The sequence below is a fragment of the Notamacropus eugenii genome, chromosome 2, assembly GCF_028372415.1.
Source record: "Notamacropus eugenii isolate mMacEug1 chromosome 2, mMacEug1.pri_v2, whole genome shotgun sequence".
Taxonomy (NCBI): domain Eukaryota; kingdom Metazoa; phylum Chordata; class Mammalia; order Diprotodontia; family Macropodidae; genus Notamacropus; species Notamacropus eugenii.
Genome location: NC_092873.1, coordinates 381,265,300 through 381,283,428, shown reverse-complemented (window position 1 = coordinate 381,283,428; position 18,129 = coordinate 381,265,300). Strand labels below are relative to the sequence as shown.

Sequence of the window (18,129 nt, the reverse complement as noted above, 5' to 3'; positions counted from 1 at the left end):
TCAAGTTTCCCCTCTTTTCTACTACAGCAAATAGTTTTCCTTTATAATCCTTTATGCTACTCTGTCACTTACTTAGATTTTAGCAGAGAAAAAGGGATCCAGGTTTGAGCCTTAGCTCCATTACTCACTAATTGACCTTGGGAAGCTCACCTAATATCTCTAAGCTTCAGTTGACAGCCAAAGCGCTCCTCTGCCCTTGGACAGGCTGTCCCCGTGCTTGTCCCTCTTTAGTGCTACTTCTTTCCAAGATTGTCAAACGGAAATCATAATACTTCTCCCTACCTGATAGGATTGTTACATGGATCAAATAAGATTATATTATATATATGAAACATTTTGGAAAACATTTTAAAATGCAAGATATTGTTATTATAGCAGGGCAGTGGTTGTAGTGGAGATACCTTAACTAGGTAAGTTTAAAAGGAAATATTAAAAGTTCTTTTAGGTTTCTCAGGCTCTGTGACCTAATCATATTTCCTCTAACTTTTCAGCCTTTAAGAGTGAAGATCCCTGAAGCATTACAGGCTGAGATAGGTAAGTCGGCCAGTCTTATACTTCACCCCTTTCCTTGAACCGATATGGGACGAGCCTGACCCAATCTGTATGGAGAAGCACAGCATTTAGATGAGATAACCATTCCTGGCCTCTGGAAGCTTACAGTTTAACAGAGGCATTAGAACACATGAAAGTGACACATACAAAGCAGCGTTTTAATAAGTGTAAATGGTTTCTGTTTAACAAGCATTTGTTAAGCACCTGGTATGTGCCAAACATTGTTTTAGGTGCTAGAGCTTACATTCTATTGTAGGAAAGCAACATGTAAACAGTAAATACAGAATTAGGTTTAGGGACTTGACCTATGATTTCATTGAAGAAATTCTACAACATGTAGTCTTAGACAGTTGCCTAGAGCACTGGAAGGGATCACACAGCCAGGATATATCAGAGGTAGGGCTGGAATCCAGATCTTCCTGGCTTTGAGGCCAGCCATATCTACTATGCCGTATTGCCTTTTGTATAATAAAAAGTTATAAAAAATAAATACAAAGTAGTTCAGAGAGATGAGACAAACACTAACAACTAGAGAGACCTCTGGAAAGAGGTGGTGCTTGATCTGAGCCTTGAAGTAACTAGGGAAGAGGTGGTACTCAGCAGTGGATAGACAACCTATGCCAAGGCACAGGGGCAAGAAATTGAATGCCACGTACAGGGAATAGTAAGTGTGCTACTTTGGCTGGAATGTAGGAGGATATCGGGGGACGTTATCTAAAATCAGCCAGGAAAAAATAAATTGGAGCTAGATTGTGAAGGGTTTTCAATACCAATAAATCAGTAAGCATTTTATTAAGTATCTACAACATGCTAGGTACTATACCAGACACGGCATATAAAAACAAAACCTTGGCCTCAAGGAGCTTAAGGTCTAGGAGAAAGAGATAATATGTACAAATCTAGGTAAGTACAAAATGGATATAAGGTATGTTTGGGGTAAAACACTGCTCTTTTTTGAGGGAGATTAAAAAAGGCCTCATTAGAAATTTGAATTCTGAGATAGGAGCAAGTACACTCAGTATGAGGTGGGAGAAGCAGGGGCAGTTCAAAGAAGTGAGATGCTTATCTGTGTATGAGGAATGGTAAGAAGGCCAGTTTGGCTGGACCACACTGTGCATGAAGGGGAATAATGTGGAATAAGTCTGAAAAGGAATATTGGGGCCCTATTTTGAACAGCTTTAAATGTCACTTTGTATAGTATCCTAGAAACAATAGGGAGCCATGAACACTTTTTGAATAGGAAAGTGATGTAGTCAGACTTGTGCTTTCAGAATATCAAATATCAGGCTATGTGAGGAGTGAACTTGATGAGGGGAAAGACTAGCAATAATGGGGACCAGGGAAGAAGCTATTATCCAAACCAAGAGGTGATGAGAGCCAGAACTAGGATTGTGGTCCTATGAGCAAAGAGGAGAATACAGTTGTAGAGACTGAATCAACAAAATTTAGGAACTGATTGACTATACATGGTGAAGTAGAATGGTGACTCTTAAGTTTGCAAACCTGGAGGAGATGGGAAGGATCAATGAAGAAGGAAGTGGTGTGATAGAGTAGACTGGGACCTGGTAGAGGAGGGGAGGAGACTTTTGCCACTAATTTACTGTGTAACTTTGGGCAGGTCATTTGTCTTGGTTTAGTTTCCTTATCTGTAGAGAGACAACACAACACAGAAACACTGCACATGGAGTCAAAAGGTCTCTGTTTGGGCTTGGCTCCAGTACTTCATAGGTATGTAAAAATGAGACAGTAATTTTTCTTCTGTGAGTTGATTTTCTCATCTGCAGGATGAGAATAGTCTTACTTGAATTGCTTAACTCACAAGAGTGAGGAAAACATTTTGTGAAGTCTGAAATCACTATGTAGCATGAGCTATTTTTTTAAAGGTAACTTTTGGACCAAATTTCCAAAACTGTGAAACAAGTGTACCATCTGATAGTGAGAGAAAATAAAATCAGATAAAGCCAATGAGGGAGGACTTCTGGAAAATTATTTTAAGTTAGAATTAGAAGAAAGAACTATTAGTAGTTATCTCAGACTAGCCACTCTCTTTACAAACACTGTTCCCAATAACCCTCTCTAATGTCTAAACATCTGGGTAAAATGTAGGTTTGCATGGATGGACTAAAGAGTCATGAAAAATATTGAGGAATTGGTGGCAGCTTATCAGGGACATATTAAAGATTTGTGCTGAGATCAGATGCTATAGAATTTGTCTAGTTTGTTGTTATTGTTATTCAGCCACTTCAGTCATGTCCATCTTTTTGTGACCCCATTTGAGGTTTTCTAGGCAAAATACTGGAATGTTTTGCCATTTCCTTCTCCAACTCATTTTAAGATGAGGAAACTGAGGCAAACATGGTTAAGTGAGTTGCCCAGGATCACACAGTTAGTAAGTGTCTGAGACTGGATTTGAACACAGATCTACCTAACTCCAGGTCTGACACTCTATCCACTGTGCCATCCAACTTTCCAAAGGTCTTGTTAGTCAGGGAATAAACAAGCATTTGTTATGTTCCTATGATGGGCCAGGCTAATGCCAGTACTTATGTACTAAGTACTAATGCTAAGTACTTAGGATGCAAAGAAAGGCAAAAGCTAGTCCCTTATCTCAATGAACTCACAGTCAAATGGGGGAGGCTATATACAAACATCTAGGTAAAAATAATACATGTACAAGATAAATTGAAGATAATCTTAGAGGGAAGGAACTGACATTAAAGAGCAAAGGGAAAGGAAAAGAAGGGAAAGCTTTCTTGTAGAAGGTAGGATTTAAGCTGAGACCAAAGGAAACCAAAGAAATCAGGACATGAGGAGAAAGAGAATTCCACGTATAAGCCAGGGAAAATACTTAAGAGTTGGAAGGATGGAGTGTCTTGTGCAAGCACCCATATGGAGACCAGTGTACCTGGATCACAGGGTACATGGAGAGGAATAAAGTGTTATAAGACTAGAAAGTTAAGAAAGAGTTAGGTTATACAGGGTTTTGAAAGCCAAACAGACAGTTTTCTATTTGATCCTGGAAGTGAAAGGAAGCTACTAGAATTTTTTGAATGGAATGGTGACCTATTCTGACCTGGCCTTTGGGAAGATTATTTTGATGGCTGAATAGTGGATGGACTAGAGCAGACAAAGACTTGAGGCAGAGAAACCAATTAGAAATCTATTGTAGGGAGGGTGGAGTAAAACCAGGGACTTGCTAGACCTTTCCTCCGAAACGCAGCCAAATACCTGTAAAAAATGACTCTAAACAAGATCTGGAGACGCAGAACCCACAAAATGATGTAGTGAAGCAACTCTTTAGCCCAAGACAGCGTGGAAGGTTGATGGGAAGGATCTGTCATGCCAGGATGGGAGCAGAGCGCAATCCAATGTGGGTTACACCACCACAGACGGGACCTGGGCAGTCCTGGAGGGGAAGGGAAGGACAAGACTGAGTCATTGGCACCTGTGGCAGTTTCCAGGAACACTGAGGAAAAATTGGAAGGTCAGTGGAAAAAACTGTCGGACATGTGTGAAAGAGAAATGCCAGTCTGACCCGAGCCCCAGGCCCAATGGAGAGGGCAGAGGAGCTCTCGGCAGCAGCTGTTTCTGGAGCTCCGGGCCCACAGATTGTGGAGGGATCAAGTGGGTGACAGTACACCTCTCCACCCCCACTGGAAGCAAAGAACTACCTTGACAAAGAGCTCAAAAGTCACGTAGTTGGCTGTGGAAATGTTCAAAAACAGGAAAAAAGTCAGACTGCAGAATCTTACTTTGATGACAAGATCAAAACATACCACCAGAAGGAGACAACAAAATCAAAGCTCCTACATCCAAAGCCTCCAAGAAAAATAAGAATTGATCTCACACCATGGAAGAGCTCCAAAAGGATTTTGAAAATTAAGAGGAGGCAGAGCCAAGATGGTGGAGTAGAAAGACACACAAAGGCAGGCTCTCCCCACATAGCCCATAAAATACCTGTAGAGAGGGACTCTCAACAAATTTTGCAGCAGCAGAAGTAGAGAACAACAGAGTGGAGGAGATTTCCAGCTCAGGGTGACCTGAAAGGCCCACAGGAAATGTCTGTTGCACGGATACGGAGCGGAGCCCACGGCTCTGGGAGGAGGACACCTTGGGAGTGGAATCTCTAGTTGCAGCAACAGCAGCAGGTTCGCAGATCCCTCAACCCACACGTGCCAAAGATCAGTGATGGGGTTTTTTCAGCTGGCCGGGAAGGGAGAAGGGCTTTCCCATAGCTCTGGCCTTAGAGGCCACATCACAGGTGGCAGCAGTTCCCACCGCAGCCCCTACAGCAGCCTGCATCCATTGTTTGATTGTAAAACCCCTGGGGGCACTGAGGAGCTGATTATTACCTTAGTGCTGTATAGAGGCCCTGAGGGAGCAGATCTTTACCTCACACTGAATGGCAGAGAAACTGGAGGCCAGGTGGCTGTGGAGAGAAAACTTGCTAATATTCTGGGCACAAAAATCTCTTCCTGCTCGCAGACCAGTGTACACGCTTGATTGTGCCACCTTGGAGGAACTGAGATCTTACAGATTCCCAGAGTATACCCTACTCTTGACAAAGGACCCAAAAGTCAAATAACTGGTTGGGAAAATGCCCAAAAAAGGGGGAAAAAAATAAGACTATAGAAGGTTACTTTCTTGGTGAACAGATATCTCCTCCCATCCTTTCAGATGAGGAAGAACAGTGCTTACCATCAGGGAAAGACATAAAAGTCAAGGCTTCTGTATCCCAAACATCCAAAATAAATATTCAATGGTCTCAGGCCATGGAAGAGCTCAAAAAGGATTTTGAAAATCAAGTAAGAGAGGTGGAGGAAAAACTGGGAGGAAAAATGAGAGAGATGCAAGAAAAGCATGAAAAGTGGGTCAACACCTTGCTAAAGGAGACCCCAAAAAATGCTGAAGAAAATAACACCTTGAAAAATAGGCTAACTCAATTGGCAAAAGAGGTTCAAAAAGCCAATGAGGAGAAGAATGCTTTCAAAAGCAGAATTAGCCTAATGGAAAAGGAGATTCAAAAGCTCACTGAAGAAAATAGTTCTTTCAAAACTAGAATGGAACAGATGGAGGCTGATGACTTTATGAGAAACCAAGAAATCACAAAACCAAACCAAAAGAATGAAAAAATGGAAGATAATGTGAAATATCTCATTGGAAAAACAACTGACTTGGAAGATAGATCCAGGAGAGACAATTTAAAAATTATGGGACTACCTGAAAGCCTTGGTCAAAAAAAGAGCCTAGACATCATCTTTCATGAAATTATCAAGGAAAACTGCCCTGATATTCTAGAACCAGGGGGCAAAATAAATATTGAAAGAATCTACCGATCACCTCCTGAAAGAGATCCAAAAAGAGAAACTGCTAGGAACATTGTGGCCAAATTCCAGAGTTTCCAGGTCAAGGAAAAAATACTGCAAGCAGCTAGAAAGAAACAATTCAAGTATTGTGAAAATACAATCAGGATAACACAAGATCTAGCAGTTTCTACATTAAGGGATCTAAGGGCTTGGAATATGATATTCCAGAAGTCAAAGGAACTAGGACTAAAACCAAGAATCACCTACCCAGCAAAACTGAGTATAATACTTCAGGGGAAAAATTGGTCTTTAAATGAAATAGAGGACTTTCAAGCATTCTTGATGAAAAGACCAGAGCTGAAAAGAAAGTTTGACCTTCAAACACAAGAATCAAGAGAAGCATGAAAGGGTAAACAGCAAAGAGAAATCATAAGGGACTTACTACAGTTGAACTGTTTACATTCCTACATGGAAAAACAATATTTGTAACTCTTGAAACTTTTTTCAGTATCTGGGTAGTTGGTGGGATTACACACACACACACACACACACACAGAGCACAAAGAGAGAGTGAATTGAATAGGATGGGATCATATCTTTAAAAAATGAAATTAAGCGGTGAGAGAGAAATATATTAGGGGGAGAAAGGGAGAAATGGAATGGGGCAGGTTATCTCTCATAAAAGAAGCAAGTAAAAGACTTTTCAGTGGAGGGAAAAAGAGGGGAGGTGAGAGAAAAAACATGAAGCTTACTCATCACATTCGACTAAAGGAAGAAATAAAATGCACACTCATTTTGGTATGAAAACCTATCTTACAATACAGGAAAGTGGGGGAGAAGGGGATCAGCAGGGTGGGGGGGGATGATAGAAGGGAGGGTAGTGGGAGGAGGGAGCAATTTGAAGTCAACACTCTTGGGGAGGGACAAGATTAAAAGGGAGAATAGAAGCAATGGGGGGCAGGATGGGATGGAGGGAATTATAGTTAGTTATACACAACATGACTATTATGGAAGTCATTTGCAAAATGACACAGATATGACCTATATTGAATTGCCTGCCTTCCCAAAGGGAATGGGTGGGAAGGGAGGGATGGGGAGAAGTTGGAACTCAGAGCTTTAGAAACAACTGTTGAGTATTGGTTGACTGATGAGGTCAGAAGCCAGACTACAGGGAGTTAAGAAGAGTGAGAGAAAAAGAAGTGGAAATATTGATTGTAGAGCCACAAAAGAGAGGAGGGGCATGGAATGACAACTAATAAGGGTTGGACAGATCAAAGGAGGGAAGACCTGGGTATGTTTATAGGGTATAGGGAAGCAGGAGACTGAAGATGAGACAAATGAGAGAGTGGAGATAAAAGAGGAAGACATCTGCCGGAAAATATGGGATGGAATGGGATCAGTTATGCACGTAGAGGGGGAGAAGGTTCACCTCTATATATGAGATAGAAAAAGAGAGAAGGCAGTGGTAGAAGAAAGTGGTACATCACTTGAGTGATGTAAAGTGAGAAAGAAAGGAGAAGAGGAAATTCTCAACAGATAGCCTCAGATTTTTGTCTCCATTTCCTATCCTTTTTAGAGCTTTGCCTAGGAGGTAAATGAGCCTCTGAAGGCCTTGGGCTAGTTGTTACTGGGAACTTAGCCATGCAGGTAGGGGAATAACACTTGGTTTCTGGTGAGAGGATTTAGTTTGCCCTCTCAGTGGAAAGTAGATTTTCCAGAAATCCTCCCCATTCTTATCTTTGGGACCTAGATGTACAGGCTCTGGTTTTTTATCTAAGAATGACTCACTATGTCCAAACCTCAGTTTACCCCAGGTAAGGTGAGGTGGGAAATGAGTTAGGAAGATCCATAGTTCAAGGTCTCTTAAAAGTCATTAATGTCTTTTCATTGTCTGTATCCTCTCACTGGCAGATTTGCGTTTGCGCAACAATGAGGATATACGTAGTCCATTGTCTGAGGCCCAAGAAGCAGCGATGCCAGAGATCCAGGAACAGATCCAGGACTACAGGTGTGACAGCCTTTCTTTCAGTGCCAGGAAAAGGTTGTTTAGCAGGGTTAAGTTATTGTCCAGCACAGGTCCAATAGAGGACAGTGAACCAGAGGGTTGGTAGGGGCTACTGAGTTTTTTCAGTTTCCCTTTGACCTTCCCTGCAGATTTGCTTAAATGAATTTTTTTGGCCTTCTTCATTTTTCTTGTTTCCCTGATGATCTGTTTCTCATTGTTTCTGATTCAGTGGCTCTGTTGATATATGTATATGTCTTTGTCTTTCTTCCTCTCCTTCTCCTTCTGTTGTACCTCCCTTTGGTAGGACAAAGCGAACCATGGGCCTGGGCAGTCTCTATGGAGAAAATGACCTTTTGGATTTGGATGGGGACCCCCAGCGGGAGCGACAAATTGCTGAAAGACAGTTGGCTGCCCTTGGAGATATCCTGTGAGTGTCTGGACCCTCATATCAGAAAGCGTGGGCATCTTGAATACCTGGGCCCTTCCCTAACCCCCTCCCTACCTACTCAGCCTTCTTTCTAGATTCAGTTCTTCCCTCTTAAAGATGGGGAAATAAGTTCACTTCCTCTGTTCTTCTACAAAGGTAGGATTTTTTGAATGGACTGTAAGAATTTTTAAAGGAATCACAAAATATGGAGCTTATAAAGTTAACCAACAGCTTTTTAGCAGTAGTGGCAAATTGTAGGCTTCAGAAACAGAGGAAATAAGCCTTCCATCTTTTCCTTCCTACATAGTCTCTTCCACCATTTTTTGCTTTTTGGGAAGAGTCTCAGAATGATCCCATAAATCCCAAGTCATAATGTATGATACACTTAATTATGATAAGTCAGTGCCAAGCTAAGAATGAGATTCCTTCCTAGAAGTAATGTCTTCCTTTTTTCCCTTCATTCTCCACTCCACCCCCCATCCTTTTCCCTTAGCATTTGCTTCAGAAAGCAGATGGACCTGTCTTAAGAGAAACCGAACCATTTTTAATAATTGTGGCCGGAAAACTAAACAGAACTAAGCTTATTAAGTAGTTTCCGGAGCAGCTGCTTCTTACTATATCTGTCTAGCTCCATTTCCCAAAGCAATATAGACTCCTATGATGTAAATCCTAACATCAGAATCCTCTGTGGGTGGTGATAAGTTCTTATCCTGGACCAAACTTTGCCTTAGCTAACTCTAACCTTGAGCAAGTCATTTAATTTCTCTTTGAACCTTAGTTTCCTCATTTGTAAAATGAACCGGTTGGGGTAAATGTTTTCTAAGGTCCTTTCCAGCCCTAAAATCCTATGGACAATCACTGTGTGAACTTTAGCAATGAATTTTACCTTGTTTTCACTTTTTGTCAAATGGATAAATTACCTTAGCTTTTTCCACTTATGTGGAAAGAATCTAATAGATCATATTTTCGGAACTGCTATGAGATCCACTGCTCTCATAGAACTAAAATGGAATAAATTAAGCCACTCATTTAGGATAATGGCACTTTGGTCTTTGCCAATTTAAACAGATCTCTTTCAAATCAACTGTGAAGATTTTTTCCTAACCCATCCCTTTTTACTACAGTTTTAGCCCAGTTCTCTTCCAGTCCTTAGTGAGAATAGAAAAGAGCATTTTCTTCCCTAATAACTCTTAGACATATACAAAATTGCCCTGCAAAAAACTTGTACTGTATTCTCTTCTCCTTTAGCTAGGGTGGTAGAAGTATCATCATCATCTTCTAGTATTTATTGAGTGCCTCCAAGGCATCAGAGTTCTCACCCCCTGAGCCCCAAGCTGTCTCCATCACCATGATTCTTATCTTCCTATCACAATGATTCCCTCCCCCCTCCTCTTTGTCCCTCCGCCTTTCTCCAAGAAGAAACTTGCCTTCCTTTCAATTGCTGGACATAGACCAGCACTGCCTTGCTGCCTGAGTCATCTATCCTTCATTTCTCTCCTTCCAGGTCCAAGTACGAGGAAGATCGGAGGTGAGTAAGTACATAGCATCCTCTGTTTGCATTCTCCAGGTGTTGCCCTTCAGTTGTGTCTTGGGGTTAGAGGGCAGTTGGTTTTGAACATCTTTTTTGCCTCCTTCCAGGTTGCTTGTCTGTGAGTTAAAGTCCACGGGCTGCTCAGTAACTCAGTTTAAGTTCCAGATGACTTTCGTGGTCATAAAGGTTGGAAGGGGTCATCTATGCCATTATTTTGCCTACAGATGAAATCTGTCCAACTCTAGCTAAAACTCGACATTCTTTTGTGTAACCTTCCTTTCATAGTTCCAGAGAACTTTGTACTTCTACTCTGACCCACTTCTATTTCATTGAAAAGCAGATATGTTAATGATAATAAAAGTCAACTATTGGTTGTCTGATTTAATAGAGGGAGAAGTCACTATTAGTCATATATCTACTTACTTTGAAAATATGTTGTTTTTTTTTCTTTTACACTAAAGCTGATTTTGTTTTTATTAGGATAGTATGAATCTGAATTTGCCTTCTCTGAGCCATATTTATTAAGGGGGAATGAGTGTGTGTACTCAAGGAATACAATTTCATTTTGCTGCCATGGAAGCAGAAATGTGCTGGAGGAAAAAGGGAAGCTAGTCTGAGATAAAATATTTGCTGCAGATTGTACACATAGTGTTGGGAGTTTACCTGCAGATTATTGAGACTTGACTTTAACCTCAGAACTCTGGAAAGTTGCATCTGCCAACAACTTTTCTTCCAGTTCTTTATATTTCAGTGGCTGGGTTGAGGGAGCACTGGGAGCGCCTAGTAACTGCTCTGGCCCCTGTCCATAGCCTAAAGAAGCACCCTGATGAAACATCAGACTTCATGCTTTCTGTCAAATTCCTTTGTTCTAAGACTGACATTAGTAGTCTTTATTGGGGGAGAGAGGGGCAGCAATTATTGACTCCTTCTATTGAGGTCTTTAATGTCAGGCATCATAGTTCTATTTTTTTCCCTGAATTATATTAGTACAATTTAATACAGTACTGTTGCATTGAAAATATATACATCTGTTATGTTTAAACTACTTAACATTAAGCATAATTTTACATAATATTTTTGACAGACAAAAATATGTATTTTAGAACCACTATATGCATAGGCCTGGCTAATAACAGACTTATAATAAATTGGTTCCTAATTGTACATTATACCAGAGCAAATCACCTTGAAGACTGGAAGAAAAAATGACCATTTGTATTTATATATTTAAAATATTAACTCAATTTATTGCATAAAGATAATAATCAAAATCCAACAGCCATCATGCTAGTTTCATTTCTTTCAAGTTGACATTCAGTTTAGTCATGTAAAATTATCTTATCTATACATACACCAAATATTTTGTTGAATTTAGACAATATAGTGAATAGTTTACTTGGGCTAATCCATGCATCATAGTTTTAGAAGGTGCTTCTTATGCAGGGACAGTTTGGAATAGGTTAACTCTGAGGTCCCTTCCAACTCTGAAATTCTGTGAAAGTTACAGAAATTAGTATTGATTTGCTTTCCTCCATCCATCTGGAAAAGTTGTATGTCATTCTGCCTTAAGAAAGATAATATTATGACACCGTTTCCAGGTTTTTTCCACTTTCACTGTTCCCAGGGGAACCTTCTCAGGGAAGGTGCTGGGTCCCCCAGCAGAAGAAAAACCCTGACTTTACCACGTGCTGTTGGCAAGCTTAACTCTTGCTCAGAAGTCAGTTTTGAGACCAGAAGTTCTTGACCATCCTCTCTTTTGCAGTGTTTCAATGGACTTTGCTCTTAACACCTATATGAGCCATGCTGGGATCCGACTTCGAGAGGCACGGCCCTCCACAGCAGAGAAGTCCCAGGCTATCCCTGACAAGGATAAGTGGCTACCCTTCTTCCCCAAGACTAAGAAGGTGACTTCAGTGCTCTTTTAGTCAGTTTGTAAACAGGCATTTATTCTTTTTATCAAATAGTATTTTATTTTCTCCAATTACATGTTGAGACAATTTATAACATTCATTTTTATATAAAATTTTGAGTTCCAAATTTTCTCCCTCCCTTCACCTACCCCCTCCCTAAGACGATAGGTTATATATGTGCATTCATGTAAAACATATTTCTATGTTAGTCATATTGTGAAAGAAGAAACAGGCTAAAAGAAAAAAAACTATTAAAAAAATAAAATGAAAATAGTATGTTTCCATGTGCATTCAGACTCCATTAGTTCCTTCTCTGGATGTGGATAGGATTTTCCAACATGACTCCTTTAGAGTTGTCTTGGATTATTGTATTGTTGAGAAGAGCTAAGTCAGTCATAATTGATTGTCACACAGTGTTGCTGATGCTGTGTATAATGTTTCCTGGTTCTGTTCACTTTGTATCAGTGCATATCTTCCCAGGTTTCTCTGAAACCATCCTGCTTCTTGTTTCTTATAACATAATAATATTCCTTTACATTTGTATACCACAACTTGTTCAGCCATTTCTCAGTTGATGGGCATCCTCTCAATTTCCAATGCTTTGCCACCGCAAAAAAGAACTGCTATAAATATTTTTGTACATGAGTCCTTTTTTCCTTTCTTACCATCCCTTTGGGATACAAACCTAGTAGTGGTATTGTTGGATCAAAGGGTGCACAGTTTGGTTGCCCTTTGGGCATAGTTCTAAGTTGCTCTGCAGAATGGTTGGATCTGTTCATGACTCCACCAGCAATTAGTCCGTTAGTGTTCCAATTTGCCTACATTCCCTCCAATATTTTTCATTTTCTTTTTCTATCATATTAGCCCATCTGTTAAGTGTGAGGTGGTACCTCAGTTGTTTTAATTAGTGTTTCTGTAACAAAAGTAATTTGGAGCACTTTTTCATATGACTGTAGATAGCTTTGATTTCTTCATCTGAAAACCGAGCAGGCATTTATTCTGTACCTACTCTGCACTGGACATCAGGAATACAGAGGCAGCAATGAAGTTATTTCTTTATCAGAGCTTACATTCTATTAAGTTAGATAACATGGACCTTAAAAAGTATATACAGTGCCATAGGGGTTTTTTGGTTTGCTTCATGTATGTGGGTTGTTTTTTGTTTTTTTTTTAAGCCAGATCTATGATTTCATTGGTGTAGGGAGTTCTTGGGAAGGAACCTCCTCTACCAGTGCAAATAGTCACTATCTATGCTACTTAGGATCTTAGAGATTTCCTGAAGCAGTGAGACATAAAGTGCTGTCTAAGGAAGGTGTGTCACACAGAAAATGGGCCTTCTGAGCTGAGCTTTTAGAAGGGTTCTAAGAGGCAGAGAGGATAAGAAGGGAGGGCATTTCAGACATAGAGATCAGTCTGGGCAAAGACACAGAGATGGGAAATGAGAAACAGCTAGGAGGCCAGCTTGGCCAGATGTTAGCCTGCATAAAAGGTAATGATAATGCAGTAAAGTTAGAAATAGGAAGGGAAGCTGGAGCCAGTTGGTGAAGTCAGTCAATAGGCATTTTTAAGCACATATTATATTCTGTTCACCATGCTAAGTGCTGGGGAGACAGAGCAGCTTAAAAACCTCTTTCAAAGAGTTTATGGTTTAATGGAGACAGCATGCAAACAACTAGGTACAAACAAGATATGTAGAAGATAAAATGGAGATAATCTTTGAGGGAAGACACTAAGATTAAAGACTTGGAAAAGGGCTTCTTTCAGAAGGTAGGACAGGAAACTGAGATGAGGAAAGTTTCAAGCAGGAGGCATCAAAAATGTACTGAATTAGGAGATCAAGTGCCTGGTTTAAGGAATAGCAAGGGTGCCAGTATGACCAGGTCAGAGTATAGAGAAAGAAGCAAATGAAGTGAAAGAATACTGGAAAGGTAGGAATGAGTTGATTTATGAAGGGTTTTGTACACCACACAGGATATATTTGATATCAGAAGTGACAGAGAGCTACTGGAATTTTTGAATAGGGGAGAGGTGGTATAGTCAGAACTGTACTTTAGGAATATAATTTTGACTGCAGGAGGGAGGAAGAACTGGAGTGTAGAGAAACCTGAGATAGAAAGATCAATCAGAAGTCTGTTTGCAGTAGTCCAGGTGTGAGGTAACAAGGGTCTGCATCAGAGTGGTGGCAGAGAAAGAATTTCAGTGGGTCATGTTGCAAAGGTGAAATCAATAGGCCTTAATAACTGATTGGATATGGAGAATGAGAGAGAGTGAAGAGTTCAGGATGATAACTAGGTTGCAAGCCTGGGAGCTTCAGAAAGAAAAGGATTTAGGTGAAGGGAGTGGGGCACCTGCAGTCTCAAGGTCACATGCGGCCTTCTGGGTCCTCAGGTGCGGCCTTTTTACCTGAGTCCAAGTTTTATAGAACAAATGCTTTTTTTAAGGGGATTTGTTCTGTGAAGTTTGGATTCAGTGAAAGTGCTGCACTTGAGGACCTAGAGGTCCACAGCCACACGTTCCCCACCCTTAGTTTAGAGGGAAAGAAAATAAGTTCAGTTTTAGATATGTCTATAGAATTTCCGTTTTGAGATGTCTGAAAAGGTATTTGGATTTACAAAGCTGAAGCTCAGTGGAAAGGTTAGGGCTTGATGAGTAGATCTAAGGATTATTTGCATTATGATGATAAACTGAATCTGTGGGTGCTGATGAGTTCAGCAGGTGTAGTAGTATAGAGGGAAAAGGGAAGGGGACCCAGGACAGAGCCTTGGGGATGTCTGCAATTTATGAGCAAGACCTGGATGAAGATCTAGCAGAGGAGACCATGAAGAATTTTAAATCCCAAACTAAGTTTGCAGTTCATTCTAGAGGTAATACAAAGACCCTGAACTTTATTGAGTCTGAAAATGGAATGATTAGACCTGTGCTTTATGGTAAAATCATATTGGCAAATATGTTGGGGATGGGTTAGAAGTAGGGAGGGATTTAAGGCAAGGAGACCAGAGGGCTATTGCATTTGCCTTTGTAACTGTCTTTATATCCTCACTTAGTATGATGTTTGACATATAAAGCACTTAATAAATGCTTGTTGATTGCTACAGGACTGGAGCTCAGGACAGAGAGGAGGACTCAGTAAATATATCTAAGAGTCTTAGGCATAGATAAGTGAATTAAACCTGTGATTGCTAATGAGGTCACAGGGTCTAGCAAAGAGAGTTTAGGAAAGAGTCAAAAGGTACATCCACGATTTGGGTGGGATATATATAATTATTCAGCAAAGAAAACTGAGAAGAGGTCAGAAAGGTCAGAGAAGAACCAAGAGAGCACTTCATTAAAAAAAAAAAATCCAGAGAGGAGAGAGTATCCATGTGCTTGAGTGTCAAATGCTGCAGAGAGGTCAAAGATATAGATTGAAAACAAAACATCAGATATGTCAATTAAAAGATTATTGGTAACTTTGGAGAGAGATGTTTCAGTTGATTGATGAGCTCAGAAACTAGACTGCAAAAGATTGGTTGTAAAAGGAAAGAGTTATCGTACTGTAACTTAGGTGAGAGAGTAGAGCTAAGTGAGTTTTTTAAGGATGGGGGACACCTGGGTCTGTTTGTAGGCATCATGCAAGGAACCAGTAGGAAGAGATGAAAAAGTATGGGCAATCTGCTGGAGAAATAAGAGAGGATAGAATGGAAGGAGGTAAGCCTTGGTGAGAATGGCCACCTTTAAAGGATGGGGGATGATGTCAAGGTTTTCTATATGTAGAGAAGGGGAAGAGATAATACGTGGTGAATGACCTTTATCTTCTCATTAAAATATTCTTTTGAGGAGTTTAAGAAACTCTTATGGCTATTTTCTTTAAATTATCACTACTTGGGGGCTAAAAGGTGGCTGGTATTTAACAGCCACCCCAGGTATATCCCTTTTGTTTGGGACTTGGAATAAATTGAGTACAGGCATCTGGCAAAATGGTGGGAGAGCTTACACCAGAACATATCGTTTTTAAAATACAGACATAACTGTCTCCCCCAAAACTATCAGTGCACATGAACATCTACCATACTATTTTCTAGTCAGTATCAGACTTGGAGGGGAGAATTGACTAGTAAGACTTTAGTCTTGGGGCTTTCTAACCACAGTCTCACAGTAATTCCTTCCTATTTCAGCAGAGCAGCAACGCCAAGAAGGAAAAGGATGCTTTGGAGGACAAGAAGCGAAACCCCATCCTCAAATATATTGGGAAGCCGAAAAGTTCCTCTCAGAACAGTGAGTATCCAGGCAGCTCCCATTTTCCTGAATCTGGAAGCTGGCAATCCCTTGCTTCTGTGGATTGGCGGGTTCCCATCAGCACTGCTCAGTCTCACCTCAGGTTACATCTGTTCGAGATTTTTATAACTAGAAGGAATCATTTAGAGCCTGGTACTTGATTCAAGAATTCCTATCCAAGTAGAGCTAATTGAATAGCAATTTGAATCAGTATGTTCTTAGACTCAACTTATGGTTTTCCTTGGGTCAAGAATCTTCTTGGAGTGACGAGTATAAGGGGAAAAGAGTATTGTCTGCTGATGTTAACTTCTCCCCTCCTTACTACTGTCCTCAACCCTGAGGAGTATCCTTGCTCCAAAAGATCCTCAGAAGTTTGTCAGTTTTGGACCTTGGATGGAGATGATTCAGTCTCTTAGTTGTTGCCAGTCTTGACAATGACCTGACCCCCAAGGGATCTCAGAACTGACTACCTATACTTAACTGACATTAAGTATATGTGGTTTGTTAGGAAAGAACTACTGTTCTACCTTTTCTCCTGTCCCCCACGCTAGTCACTTGTTTGCTCTAATCATCTGCCTTCAAGGAATGAAGGAAATTAGAGTTGGGGAGGGTGGCTATGAGAAAAGAACAAGAGATGGGCTTTCTGACTAAAATTGCCTTCTCAGAGTGGGAAGACAGGGAAGGTGGAAATCATTCCTGGGTCATCTTTCATTTTGCCCCTCTATTTTAATTTTCTTGTTTGATGTGATTTTTTTTTTTGTTTTGATTCTTAAAGAGTTAATTTGACTTTTCATGGTTTCTTTTTGTGTTTGTTTTTTGTTTTAGCATTTCATGTCCCCTTGTCCCCTGTGGAAGGTAAAAGGACCACTTTCTTTTGGAATTTTCTTTATGTTCAATCTTTTCATCTTGAATCCTCTTTTTACTTAATGCCTCCTCCCCCACCAAGTACTCCCTTTTGCCCAAATGGAGTTCCCAGCTACTCAGAGTCCCTACCTAGCCCAGGGGTTCTAGGATTAAGAGTAGCCCCTTTCAGTTCTATAAAGATATCCTGGAAGTTCTGCCTTTCACCTGTCCCATGAAGTCTCTTCAACTCTCTCATCTCCCGTAGTTCTTCCTTGGCAAGACCAGCTTGTAAAACAGCATTGGATGTAAAGGAGATTCCTATCCAGAGATCTCATTTTTATAAAATCATCTCTTTCATTGAGGCTCCAGAGCTAGAATGGGCCTTTAGAACCGTTAGTGAGTGAGTCTGCCCCCTTTCTAACCCACATCCATTATTTTACTAGTGAAGAAACAGAGAAGGAAAATCCTACTATTGGGTGGTGATAGAGCCCCAAAAAGGGGCCCCTCCTGCATCCAGTGCTTCTACATGGGACTAGGGTGCAGAGTGTAGTGAAATTCCACAATTAGGATTCCAGACTTTCTCCAGTCAGCTGAAAATGAGAAAAATTCCTGATCTTCAGCAGTACCATGAAATCTCTGTCTTTGAAAATGATATTATTACTCTTAGTTAATTCAAATCCTTACCATATGTACAGAAGTATTGTGTTAGGAGTACAAAAGTCAAAAGTAGTTCTTGCCCTTAAGGAGATTATTTTTTATTGGAAGGTTATAAGCTAAGTAATAGATAAGTGTAGACATGATAGCAGGAGGAAGAGGGAGAGGGGCCAAACACCAAAGGAGATGAGTGAGGGTTTCTTACAAGAACTGGTCCATGAGCTGAGCTTTGAAGGAATCCAGGGATCTTCAGAGGTGGAAATAAGGAAGGGACTCCTTCTAGTCATAGCATGTGGGGCAGTTTGTATAAAGATACTGAGATTGGAGGTAGAATGCTAAGTTAAGGGAACAGCAAATGGGCCATTATTTTGGCAAGGGTTTATAGTGCATGAAATTAGGTAGTATTATGTCTGAAGCATTTGTCATTTATCCTAGAGAGATTAGAGAGCCACTGGAGGTTTTTGAGCTAGCAAGTAGGTTCACACTTAATACTTGAGGAATATGATTTTGATAACTGTGTGAGTATGAATTGGGGTGGCTTAGAAGCTGATGATCGATTAGGAGACTCAATAATCCAGAGGAAATAGGGGCCTGGACTAAATTAGCTAGGTGTGTATAGGAGATAACATTCAGGTAGATTCAGAGAT

At 40.4% G+C, this 18,129-nt stretch overlaps 1 protein-coding gene across 12 annotated transcripts in view; it reads left to right on the top strand.

The window, feature by feature from the left end:
• ARHGEF11 (Rho guanine nucleotide exchange factor 11) overlaps positions 1–18,129 on the top strand; it is a 154,499-nt gene that overhangs the window by 112,666 nt on the left and 23,704 nt on the right. For 9 of the 12 annotated variants that reach the window (XM_072647300.1, XM_072647295.1, XM_072647290.1 and 6 more), the window contains 6 exons: positions 492–534; positions 7,770–7,866; positions 8,168–8,290; positions 9,795–9,818; positions 11,584–11,725; positions 15,886–15,985. In XM_072647300.1, coding sequence (XP_072503401.1) covers positions 492–534; positions 7,770–7,866; positions 8,168–8,290; positions 9,795–9,818; positions 11,584–11,725; positions 15,886–15,985 — 529 coding nt within the window. Of the gene's footprint in view, positions 1–491; positions 535–7,769; positions 7,867–8,167; positions 8,291–9,794; positions 9,819–11,583; positions 11,726–15,885; positions 15,986–16,810; positions 16,841–18,129 lie in introns of all 12 variants that reach the window. The other 3 variants (XM_072647294.1, XM_072647293.1, XM_072647302.1) reach the window with 2 other exon arrangements.